General features: G+C 39.4%; 1 protein-coding gene across 1 annotated transcript; it reads right to left on the reverse strand.

Annotated features, from left to right (window-relative positions):
* Positions 1–583: 583 nt before the first annotated feature.
* LOC117452100 (gastrula zinc finger protein XlCGF57.1-like) lies at positions 584–12,977 on the reverse strand. Its single transcript, XM_071204430.1, has 2 exons — positions 12,495–12,977; positions 584–2,475 (listed from the first exon to the last, which is right to left on the reverse strand). The coding sequence occupies exons 1-2, from the start codon at positions 12,742–12,744 to the stop codon at positions 1,070–1,072; spliced, it is 1,656 nt and encodes a 551-aa protein (XP_071060531.1). The 5' UTR covers positions 12,745–12,977; the 3' UTR covers positions 584–1,069.
* Between the last annotated feature and the right edge of the window lie 506 nt (positions 12,978–13,483).

Raw genomic sequence — 13,483 nt, forward strand, 5'->3', positions numbered from 1 at the left:
GTTATGCAATGAATGAAAAACTTGTCGCAGGTTCCTCAACAGTGCATTACAAGACATCTATCAATATGCGTGTACCTCCACCATTAAACTGTCATATTCTGTACATTTCTTATTCTATCTACATACATCTTATAAGAGTATAATAAATATGTATAATATCAGTTAAAATAAGTGCTTCAACATAGTTAACATTGCAGGAAAGTTGATAGTCAAGTCCCAAAACAAACCATGCAATATATTAGACTTTAAGTACTTTGTCAGTCTTAATATTTATCTGTAGATAGCCCCAAGGCTTTTTGCTTACATTTATTTAAAAGAAGACCTTAACCTAAAGTATCATTTCATGTTTTAATAAAGCCAAATTAGTTTGTCTGTTTTGCACATACTCCTATTAATATCTTTGTACATCCGGCACTAAATTATTTTATTGCAGAGATCATTTACAGTATCTTCTTGATATTTTCTATTCTATATTTCTATCATTGACCTTCGACTTTCCCCCTAATTTGTATATACTCTTAATATTTAAATGTTTTCATCAAATATAACACATTCAACAAAACATGCAGCAGAACTTAGGCAAGGCAAGTTTATTTATATAGCACCTTTCAACATAAGGCAATTCAACGTGCTTTAAAAAAATGAAAGACATTAATAACAAGGCATTTAAAAACAGTAATTAAAAAGCAACACAATCTTCTTGAATTGCATTGCCTCTAAACGTCTAATAATGTACTTTAATCAGTAGGTGGTTTGGGTTCAAAAGCTGTCAAGTTTACAGTGTTAACACAATCAAATATACTGCTGTTTCCGGTTTAGTTTACGACGGATATATTTTGTTATTCACAGACCACACATATTGTTTTGATATTTGTAACACAAAAGCGATGGAAAAACCCACAGCAACACAGAAAATATGGTCTTAACATGACCCAGCTGTCTAGTTAATAACAAATAATAATACCAAACAAAATATTACTATTAACTTTATTGTGAAATTAAAACAGAACGGTAAAAGAATAGTCTATTCTGAGGCCCAATCTGAACTTTGAACTGTCATAAGACGTATTCATTGTCCTCCATCAGCTTCTGTTTCCATGTGTTCAGCTAAGCTGCTGATTGGAGGCTCTGCCTCTCCGTTATCCTCAGTTTGAATTTCATTAAGCTGTGAGGACTGACGACCAACACACTTGTGTCTTTTGAAATCATTAAGCCATTTAAATCTTTTGTCACAAACATTGCAGCTGTATATTTCCTCTCCTGTGTGGACTCTCATGTGTTTTTTTAAACCTCCACTCTGTGAAAAAGCTTTCTTACAGACTGAGCAGCTGTGTGGTTTCACTCCTGTGTGGACTCTCATGTGTTCCTTTAAGTTTCTATTCTGTGAAAAAGCTTTCTTACAGACTGAGCAGCTGTATGGTTTCTCTCCTGTGTGGACTCTCATGTGTTCCTTTAAGTATCTATTCTGTGAAAAAGCTTTCTTACAGACTGAGCAGCTATGTGGTTTCTTTCCTGTGTGGATTATCATGTGTTCCTTTAAATGTCCACTCTGTGAAAAAGCTTTCTTACAGACTAAGCAACTAAAGGTTTCCTCTCCTGTGTGGACACTCAGGTGGTCTTTTAAACTTCCACTCTGTGAAAAAGCTTTCTTACAGACTGAGCAGCTAAAGGGTTTCTCTCCTGTGTGGATTCTCATGTGTCGATTTACATTTCTTTTCATTGCAAAATATTTGTTACAGACTGAGCAGCTGAATGGTTTCTCTCCTGTGTGGACTCTCATGTGTTCCTTAAAACTTATACTCAATGTAAAAGATTTGGTACAAATTGAGCAGCTAAAGGGTTTCTCTCCTGTGTGGATTCTCATGTGTCTTTTTAAAGTTTCACTCAATGCAAAAGATTTGGTACAAACTGAGCAGCTAAAGGGTTTCTTTCCTGTGTGGATTATCATGTGTCGCTGAAAATTGCTTCTATATGTAAAAGATTTCGTACACACAGAGCAGCCAAATTGTTTCCTTACAGCACTACGGCTTGAATCACTGACAGATTCTTTATTTTTCAGTGAGGTTGAGTCTGACGCAGGTTCTCTGATCTCCTTCCAATCAGCACTGTCTTCAGTGTCAGGTTCAGAAGAGTCTCCAGTGTCAGTTTCAGAAGAGTCTCCAGTCTCGTCCTCAGTCTTTGGTTGTAAACTGCTTTCTGGATCTGAGTTCTTGGCAGGTTCTGGTCCTCGAGGCTGTGTGGACTGAGGTTTCTCTTTATCATTTTCACTCTTCACAGGGTCAGGAGTGAAAGTGGACTTGGTGATATCAGCCTCTTCCAGCTCTTGAAGCTGCTCTCCCTCCTGACTGATACTGAGTTCCTCCTGTTCTTCCTTAATGTATGGGGGGGACTCTGGGTCCTCCTGGTCCAGACTGGTGCTCCACTCCTGCTGGTCAGGGAGAAGCTCTTCTTTAACCACGACCAGCAGCTGGACGTCTGCAGGAAACAGTCAGAAAAAACTGTTAAGTGTTAGCATTTAAACATCTAATCATTCAAATGGGAGACATTTTGCAGCCCTAATTGATGCCTTTGTTTTCATACTTTCATATTATCGTTCTTAGTCCTGCCTATTGTGTATTTTTGCCACAATGTAAACAATGAATTGTATTTGGGATCGTTCACAGCTACACTACACCTATAGAATGGTAATATTCTGTTACAAATGAAAATCCTGGATTTAAACCTTATTTAAAGTGGACCTATTATGCTATATTTGAAACATATTGTAGGGCCATACCTATACAAAACATGTCTGTGAAGTGTTTTGCTTAAAATACCAAACAGATCAACCATTGTAGCCATGCCTCATACTGCTCATACCCCTCTATTCCAGCCCTGTTCCAAAAAGGCTGATTCTGCTTTAAATGGAACAGCTGCTGCTAGCCATGCCCCTTTGTAGGGTCATGCAGCTTTCCCCTGCTAAGAGAGTTTTCTACTGGGAGAAACTCGGCTAAACGCTGCTGTGATGAAATGCCGTATTATGCTCCAAACCACTTCAAGCATTATTTCTGAAACAGTATGAAGCTCAAACGTTTTCTCTCTCGCAGGGTTTACCGCAAGGACACATAGTCTCTCCAGTACAGCGTTAGCGATGCTTGCTAATGTAAACACAGACCATATTACTCCCAAAACACGCAGCGCATTGTTTCTGATACAGCACATAGTTTGACATGTTCTTTCTTAAGTATTTACCGCTATAACTGTGCCATTATATGTATTATATATAACAACTTTACTCTAAGTACCTCCTGCAGACATTCTGCTGAATACACAGACACACAGCTGCGAGAGGGGATTCAGCAGTGGTTCTCAAATGGGGGTACGCGGACCCCTAGGGGTACGTTGGAGTACGTGAGATTTATTTTTATTTTAATGGAGAAAAAAAAGATAAATATACCAATTTTAGGAAAAGTAACGAAGTTTGAGCAGTGTGGGTTTTATATTAATAGACTAGAGTTACACATATTTCAAAACACGAAGTGTAATAACTGCAGTTAGCCTCCCTGTCAGAATGACAAAGATCCTCAGTGAAGCACAAGCCCATGTTTCTCACTAAATTGTAAGTACAAGTTATTAAAAAGATCAGTTCAATGCAACTAATGTCGTCTGAGTGTTATTGCATGATGTTAAAATTGGTTTGCCATGAATTTAGTGATGGATTGTAAACTTTTGAAATGTAACATTTAAGTGTTTCTCAGTTACAATGTTGTTGTTTTAATAAATCAGACACTGATGGTGCAGCGCTGTACCTCTTTATATAGGCTTTTTCCCCTAACAAATAGTTTTTGCGCTGATCAGGGGGTACTTGGTTGAATTTCTTTTTCAAAGGGGGTACATTATTGAACAATGTTTGAGAATCACTGAGCTAGACGACTGTATACAGAGACGATAGGTTGCGACCAGGGTTTCCTTTAGCCGGTAATTACCAGTTTTAAGATGGTCAAACTTATAAAAAAACGGTAAATTAAAAACCTGCCGGTCAAAATGTGCGGTAATAATTAGGGATACTCCAATTGATTGGCCGCCGATCATTAACGGCCGATATTCACTCTTAAAAGTTTGATCAGTGCTCTCTATAAAGGCCGATCAGGAGTGCTGGATCTGATCGATGTGGACATAAACGCGAGTGAAGTATAACCGGACGAGAGAGAGAGGGATCAGAGATCCGATCAGCTGCTGAGTTTGACGGAGAAACGCAGCTCTACATGATCACATGAAGCCCCGCCCACTGTTTAGCGAGATGCATAAGTCTGATATTGACGGGCTGTCAGGAAAGAGAGGGAGGGAGAGAGTAAAAGAGAGGCTCCGTTTCTCCCGTGTTATTATTCAAATGTAATGTAAACTTTTGAATAATGTACTTCATCTACTAAAAGTAGTTTGTTTGAATGTAATAATGATGTTGTTGGTTGTTTGGGGAAGCGTATCATTTTTTGAAAAATGAATCTGAACTTTTCGATCCGTTACGATTATTATTAACTGAGTTTTAAACATCAGAATATCCGGTCATAGTCCGGTAATTACCTGCTAACGGAAACTCTGCTACACAATTCTTCTTCTTATTATTATTTAGTGGCAGTTACGTAATTGCACGTTATCATAGCATTATTAATACTAATAATGTAATATTGCACATAGTTATATATAGCAGCGAGTGTATTGCAGTGATGGTAATTATATTGATATGTATATTGCACATAGTGTTGGTGTGGAAGTTCTCAGTGCCAGCGTTTCTGCCAGGGGGGCGACTTGCCGTCATTTGACGCCCTTATTCAGCTCGGGACGCCCTGAACTCGGGCCGAGGGCGTCCACAAATATTAATAATTCGAGAGAAGATCGAGAGTTTTTATCGCTTGAAATAACGAAAAGGAAAAAGGACAAGGACATCCCTCTGTTGGAGGGGCAAAGGAGTCTGGTGGGATTCTTTTCGGAGTATTGAAGATTGTTTCCCCGACATCGAAGGTGCCTGCCACAGGACAACAACACAGAACGTGCACGATTTAGATGCGATGAGCGGGTTTTTTTTTTTTGTGGAGCACGCGCGTGAACTGCGAGCGCTGGAGCCTCGCAGCGGCGAAACTGAGGCTCCGTGGTAAACTGTGGTAACACGAAGAGACGTTTGGGAGCTGAAACAGCCGGCGCTTTAAGAGAGCCGAGCCAAATGATCCAGCTCACTAACGTAAAAAGACAGTATCTCGGGGTGGACGCCCTCTCAGCCCTGGTCTGGCAGAAACACTGCTCAGTGCCCTTTACTTAAGGGTGAAGAGTTTAAGAGTTTGATTGCCTCTGGGAGGAAAGACCTCCTGTGGCGCTGTGTGGTGGTTATCGGTGATATCAGTCTATGGCTGAAAGTGCTCCGGTAGGAAACCAGTGTGGCATGCAGGGGGTGAGACCCGTTGTCCAGTATGCTGAGAAGTTTCCTCAGCATTCTTCCCTCCGACACCACTGCCAACGACTCCTGATCCACTCCCAGGACAGATCCTGCTCTCCTGATGAGCTTGTTGAGTCTGTTGGCATCAGCTGTCTTCACCCCACTGCCCCAACACACTACAGCAAAGAAGATCACACTGGAGACCACCGAGTCATAAAACATCTGCAACATAGTGCTGCAGATGTTAAAGGACCTGAGTGTCCTGAGGAAATACAGGCGACTCTGGCCTTTCTTATATAGGGCGTCAGTGTTTTTACTCCAGTCCAGTTTATTGTCTATGTGGACACCCAGGAACTTGTAGCTGTCCACAATGTCCACATCCATGCCCACAATGGTAATTGGGCTTGGGTTAACCACTAGCTCCTTAGTTTTTGTGACGTTGAGCTGCAGATGGTTCTGACCGCACTACTCCACAAAGCTGTCCACCACACTCCTGTACTCAGCTTCCTGATCTCTGATGATACAGCCCACAATGGCAGAGTCATCTGAGAATTTCTGCAGATGGCAGGACTGTGAGCAGTGTCTGAAGTCTGATGTATAGACTGAACAGGAAGGGAGAGAGGACCGTGCCCTGAGGAGCTATGTTACCCACTTTTCAATAAGGCAGACAGGCGAGCTCTTCTTTGGGAGCCCGTTGCACTTATTAAGGTATTTGTTACAGATCTAACTTTGAAGACACTCAACAGACCTATTTTGCTGCTGCTTCGTTCGCAAAACACTCTCGCTCGCTCTACCATGCACACACATGCACGTGCCACCGCACCCCCCTCTCTCTCTCTTAAAGTGATAGCGATCTGACTCGACATGACCCCAATATCATAACTCTTGCAGGGCTCAACGCTAACTTTTAAAAGTGGTTGCCAGGCTCGCAACCAGGCAACAGCTTTTGGTTGCCAAAACTGAAAATACGGTTGCCATTTTTAGTCAACTTATATTTTAAATAAAAAAATGTTTACATTTTTTATTAGTCAATGTATTGAACATGTCAGAAACAAAACACACAATAATAAATATTCTTTTTTTTCTTCTCACTCATAATTATAACAAAGTACAAAAAACAAAACATACAATAATAATTCTCAATAATTAAGATACTATAAAGTTATACATCAACTTAATAATGAACATGTGACTAGTGTTGTCACTATACCAACATTTTGGTTTCGATACCAAGTCACGAATTGTGATTCCAATTCTTTTTCGATACTTTTCTTAAAAAAAGGGAAACAGTCTTAAATGTAATTTTGCTTTATTTCACACCAGAACCATAACACAAACTTTTAAACAATGAGAACAATAAATAAAATAAATGACAATAATTCGTATTAGGGCGAGACACCCCAGGTGAATAGGGTAATTTTTTTTTAACTTAAAGGTATCGGCTAGACATTTCTCCAGTTTATTACTTACAATAAGGCAATTGTCTTTTGTATTACAAGTTTTCTGAAATAGCATGTTTAAATACGCAAATTATCCATTATCTCATTAAATATGCACATATTTTAACACATTTCAGGAATCGAAATCTGAACTTTGGATATAGCCAGATTCAAAATTCTTGTTTCATTTTGTAGTCATATTAGTATCTAAGGCTTTTACAGAAGGGATATTGGATATCTCTTTTTATCACTCCATAAATCAGAAAATACTGTCAACAGCCCTAAAATATCAATTTTCGCCATGTTTTTAGGTATACAATGTTGTATAATTCAGGCTATGAATTATATATGAACAAACCCTTCTGTAAAAGCCTTCATAATATTGATAGGAATATAACTGGAAAGTTTGGTGTCTCTACGTGCTACTGAAGTTGAGATTTCGAACTCAGAGTAGGAGAAAAAACAAATTTTGAGAAAACGACCTTTAAAGATTGCAGTGATGCGCTAGCTAAACCCTCCTGTTCTTTGGATGACAGCTTGCGCATCGACGCACTCCGTGAAGGTATTTCATGTTCGGGGTCATTTTTTTTTGTATAACCTTGCTTCGTGCAAGTGACAATTGTTGTCGTCTTCTCTGTGAACGGTTTTTTCGCCGTTCTTTTGGCATTTTGAGATCTCAATTTCTAGCTGAAAGCTAACCAGGAAGTGTTTTAGCACACCACATGACGCATCTGAACGAATCACGTTGTCAGAAATTGACACCAGCCAATGAGATTTCGTTTCTTGGTTTAAGACCCCTTTGCGCTTTCACGATTGGTTGCTGATACAAAGGAAATGACCATATTTGGATCCGATGAGATTGTGCAGGAGAGACACAGCTTTCCAGTGATACCTCTGTTGACCTGGTGCACACAGCGGTCGCGGTACTTTATGTTACGTTAGAATGCTAACTTTTGGTGAATTTAGGAGAAATCTACAGACGCAAATAGACAAACTATAGTAAAATTAACACTTAAATGTGTATTTTGTACGTTTTCCTTCCAAAAGCCTGAAAGAAAACATGTTATGGAATCAAAATAGCACAAAATCTCAAAATTGACCAGTACTTGAAAAACGATGTTTTTGCCTGCCGTGTCTCGCCTTAAATAAAATTAAGCATCATCTCAAACAACTTTGTCAAAATAGATTTGTATATTAAACAGAAATGACATTCAACACAATGAGGTCTCCGACAAAAAATAGAACATAGCCCTACTGTTTAGCAGCATAACTGGCTTGATGATGTCCCTACTCAGACTAAACCTTAGTCCTAGGGTGGCAGGCTGGTTTTCATTTTTTATTCAGCCAGTTATTGAGAACAATAAATAAAATCAATGACAAGAATTCGTATTAAAAAATTAAGCATCATCTCAAACAACTTTTGGCTCCCTTGGTTTGTAGGGATCTAAAACACTTCGTACATACAGGCCTCGTGGTGTCCGTAGGCTTGCCCTCGCTGTAGGGCTGCTCGATTATGGCAAAAATCATAATCTCGATTATTTGGGTCAATAATTGATATCACCATTATTAAAAACGATTATCCATTTAATTTACTATCCAAAATGTGAACAGTATGTTTTTAACAGTTGATTACCCTGAACTTGAAGTATAATTCAACTGAAAAACCACAAAAAAAGGGAATTTGAAAAAAGTAATAATAATAATACAAAAATAATCGTTTTATTTTGATTACGTTGTTTTCGTAATCGTTGCAAGCCATGATCGTAAATGCGATTAAGATACGATTAATTGAGCAGCCCTACCTCACTGTCAGAGATATCGCTAAAATACTTTCGCTTCTGGCGTCTTTTTTGTCAACAAGCCGAGGCGCAGCGGCACTCCCACTTGCAGCCATGTTTCTCGTTTTCTCACATGCTCCGGCAGCTAGCGCGTGCACAAGAGAGGGGAGGCACTTAGAGTGTGCTTGAGATGGGAGGGACTGCACGGCTGCAGTGCAGGGAGTGGAAGCACAGCGCTGAACACACACAGCTCTTATTAAAACAGCGCTTTCTCACCGGAGTACTTTTCCCCGTCATTCTTAAAGTGCCGATACTAACGGAAGGAAACGGAGGAATCGTAACATTTTTAACAGCAGGGTATCGCGGTACCTTTCAAGTATCGGTACACTGTGCAACACTCCATGTGACACAAAAGAATGTTCAAATGCTTTACAATAAGTAATTAACACAATTATTTGAAACTTAAGTGGTAGTAAACTTGTCCACCCTCCATTGCTGGTATACATATATACCAGTAGTGCAGCTGTTGTTCTGTTCTTCACAGATCACTAGTTTCTTGGTCATCCGTTGTCTCCCTTTCAAGTTTAGGTTTCCTTGACCTTTGTGCTGATCCCCACCATAGATCCATTGGCCCTTCAGCATTGAAGTCTTGGATTGGCCAGACTAATACATTTCTAATGTTAAATAAATGAAAAACATTCAAGTTTAAGAATTAGATATTAATTATTAATTCTGTAAATGACGTCTAACTATATTTAAAATGTGTTACATTTTTATAGAAGTGATTACATTTTTATGCCAATATTTATCTATGGTAAAGTTTCGTTTTGCATTTTTATTTTGGTAGTAATAAGATTGGGACTCTTATTTTTGAAAGAATTTTTACCGGAAGTGAATAGACAACGGAGCAGAATGTACATTTATATTTCGCCTCCCAAGACTTTACACATTTCCTCTTTGCTTTTCGTTCGGGTTCACCTTGCACTTTATCAGTTGAATCACCTTGAATATTCGTTTGAGATGTTGACTGAACTTTTTACCCCACAGTCAAACAACTTAATTTGCGTCGCCATTTTTTGTAAAACAAACACACGGGGCAAGCAAGTAAACGTGCATCGCTTTCTGGCTCCGTAATCACACCAATGCACGTGCAACTTTAGTATCAGGTTCCGACTGGTCACAACAATAATTAAATATCACTCTTAATACAACAAGTAATTAACATTTATCTATTTTGGGGTGCACATTTTGCTGTCCTTATCTCTGTGTTAAAAACTGGTTGCCACTGATGGCAACCAAAGACCAAGTGGTTGACATTTGTTCTGAACGGTTGCCAATGGCAACCGTTACTTTCGAGCCCTGTCTTGTCATTTCACCTTGAATGCCATTGCTTTAAACATTTATTTTATTTATTGTTCTCATTGTTCAAAAGTTTGTTTTATGACTAGTGCTGCGTACCTGGACTCACATTCAGGTTCAGGTCCGGACTCAAGTCCAGAGGTTCAGGTTCAGGTCTGGACTTATAAGTCCGGACCTGAAGCCATGGCTTGTGTCAAATTGTGTGAGTAACTAAAGTGAACTTATTGTGAGCTAATTATCAATTGAAAATAAACTCATAATCAACTCAAATTCAAATTAGTCAGGTTTGCTCCCTTCCAACTTGTGTCTACATTTCTCTACAAATTACAAATGTAAAATGTTGCCACTACTATACAGTTAACTGTAGTGACTGTACAGTCAGAGTGTACTGTACAGTCTGTACACCATGTATTTTCTACAACTCTGCATGTGTACATTATACAGTACATACATAGTGATGTACATACATACTGTTAGAAATTAAAATCAATGTTGATATGGCGTAATTTGAATTAAATTAAAATCAGTTTTATTCTGAAAAAACCGGAAGTTCACACTATTAACTTAATACTTTTATTCTGAACATTATTCACTTCCGGTTAGCATTAGCATGTGGCGAAATGCTACATTTTCAAACCGTGAATCGAAGGTGAAATTACATGTGATGTTGTACACTGAGCACACTGGGATTAGCACTCATTTATTGACGCTGAATAACGTTTATCAGGGAATGTTTAAATAACCACAGACACCAGAATTATGTAATTTAGCAACAGAAAAAGGCAGGAATTGCATTGGACCCGCCCCCCGACGACGCCGGCCAATAGGAGAAGACCTCAGATGACAACAGGAAGAACAAGCCAAGAATTGATCTCTTCTACCTGCTGACCTTGGCTGACCTGGGCTGACGGGAGATGAGGAGAGCACCTCCTTTTGCAATTTCATTTGTACACTAGGGCTGCAACAAACGACTAATTTGATAATCGATTAATCTATCGATTAATGAAACGATTAATCGGATCGTTAAGGTTTTAACTGTACTACTACTTATATCGATACTGCTTATCGATCCGGTCCTTTTAACAATAGTATTAACGGTTCTTTTGACAAGAAATAAGGTAAACTAACTAAACAAATTGTGAACAAAACTAACATCGCTTTTTATTTTAATTAAATGCATAATATTTCACATCAAAAGAAACAACAATGTTTTAACAAATCATATTAAATAATCTGAAGACAGAACTGTAAACAGAATAGCTGAAACTTTAGAAAAATAAATAACTCCGTTACCTCTAATCATTAACCTATGTTTTTATAACTGAGTTAACTCTGTGTGTTGCTGCTAGCATACATAACACCTGACGTGGAAACGTTACTCGTGGACGGGGCTACAGAGCTGCTAGAAAGACAGTCGAACCCGGTGCATTCCTCCGTCTGGATCTGGAGCACTTTTGCTAAATGTTTAGATAAATTGCTCGTGTCACCGCCCTTACATGATAAACTGTTATTGCACTTTTGGTAACGAGCATTGTCCACATCGAGGCGGCTAAAGTTTAACCACACCTCGGAGCGCGTTCTCTCCGCCATCTCCTCCGTATGTGTGTGTTGCATGTGTGTGTAAACTGCCCCGCCCCCTCGCAAGCAGGCGGGGGAGAGATCTCTCGTCTGAATTGGGAAGATCGAAAATACATTATAGACGCATTTTGTAGTCATATTGCATATTAGAAACGAAGTTGGCGACACTAAGACTGCAATATAATGTTTATGTAGCAATAATACATATGACATGTTTTAAATGTCTCCTGTACCGATAAAAAAGTACAGGATAACGTTGGAGCTTAACGGGGTGTAGAACACATGTGATGACGTCACCAACGAATCGACGACTGAATTAGTTGCCAACTAATTTGCTAATCGATTTTAATCGATTAAGTCGATTAGTTGTTGCACCCCTATTGTACACCACCGCATATTTTGTGTAATTAAATGCTGTTCACTTTTATAAGCTTCCCTTGACTCTTTTCAGTCTCTCCTGCCTTCATGGAGGTTTTAGATGGTTTAGAACAAAAAGGAGAATATACGCAAGTGCTAGTTTTTTTGCGAGTCCAAGTACAGGTTCCCGACGTTCCGGTTTTAACCGGACTTGAACCGAAACTTTGTACAAGTCCAGTACCGGTTTGGCGTACCGGTACGCAGCACTAGTTATGACTGAAACATTTTTCCAGGTTTCAAATAAAGCACAATAATGACATTTAAGACAGTTTCCCCTTTTTTAAGAAAAAGTATGGAAATCGTAATTATTGACTTGGTATCGAAACAAAAATGTTGGTATCATGACAACGCTAGTGGGGACAGAAACATGGAGAAAGGTACCAAACTCTTATTTTATCATACTTTTTTAATTAGCTGAGGGCCGATTCAAAATGGCCAACGGGCCGCATTTGGCCCCCGGGCCATAGTTTGGACACCCCTGGTTTAAAGTGTTAATTAAGAGTAAAGGGAACATACCTGCTCGGTGTATCCGAAGCTGAGGCTGTAACAAAGCGTCCAGTAGTTTCTGAAGTCTCTCGTTCTCCTCTTTTGAACGAGACAGCTCCTCCTCGTGCTCTGCTATCGTGTTTTCAAACAGAGCAAATATATCTTCAGCAGCAGCAGTGAGTCGCTGCTTCTTCAACGACAGCAGCATTTGGACTCTACTCATGTTTACTATATCACCTTTTCCTGCAAACTCCGTTAAACAAACCGTTTCTCTCTCCATTAAACTCTCAATCCGACTAGTGTTGCTAACGTGTTTCCAGCTAGCATGCTAAGCTAGCTCCTATAGTCCGAGGTAAACGCTCCAGAAAAAAGAGCACAGAGTCAATTCGGAGGTTTATCCAGACACACAGATGATCGATCAGTAGTGCTGGAGCTCACGCACTGTCTCAGGAACACACAGAGAGAGCGAGAACCGTAGCGACCAGACGCCTCATGGATCCAGGTTAGAAAGAACTTATTCTTCTTCTTCTTCTTCAGTTTTTGGCAGATTGCAAACAACTTTAAAGGTGCATACCGCCACCTACTGTACAAGAGTGTGAATGATCATATCATTCCATCATATAATTTCCATCAGGGTCTTTCCCTGGCTTTAGGATGGGCACTATTATCGCTTGTTTCCACACTGAAGGAAGTTGGCCAGAATCCCACACCCTGTTAAACAACCTTAACACAATGACTAGAGTGTTATCTGTCAATGTGTTCCAACATTTTGTAACAAACACCATCTTTCCCAGGAGTGGTTTGACGAGCACTAATAATTGCTCTTCTCAACTCAAACATACTAAAATGCAGGTCCAACTGATCCCCTAACACTTCTACTCTATCCAATATTCTCAGGTTTTCCATGAGTGTATTATTTCTGCACTGCCTGGCTTCCTCTGTAAGGTTATCTGAACTATGAACTTTCCTAAATATTTGAGCTAGAAGTTCTATCTTTCCTAAATGTGTGAGAGCCATTA

Source organism: Pseudochaenichthys georgianus, chromosome 9 (assembly GCF_902827115.2).
Source record: "Pseudochaenichthys georgianus chromosome 9, fPseGeo1.2, whole genome shotgun sequence".
Classification (NCBI taxonomy): Eukaryota; Metazoa; Chordata; class Actinopteri; order Perciformes; family Channichthyidae; genus Pseudochaenichthys; species Pseudochaenichthys georgianus.

Bases quoted from the DNA above. Each gene is read 5' to 3' on its own strand.
- LOC117452100 (XM_071204430.1), bottom strand. From the start codon at position 12,744: ATGGAGAGAGAAACGGTTTGTTTAACGGAGTTTGCAGGAAAAGGTGAT. The intron at 2,476-12,494 runs GTATGTTCCCTT...TGTTTCCTGCAG, and splicing joins GCTTCGGATACACCGAGCAG to ACGTCCAGCTGCTGGTCGTG.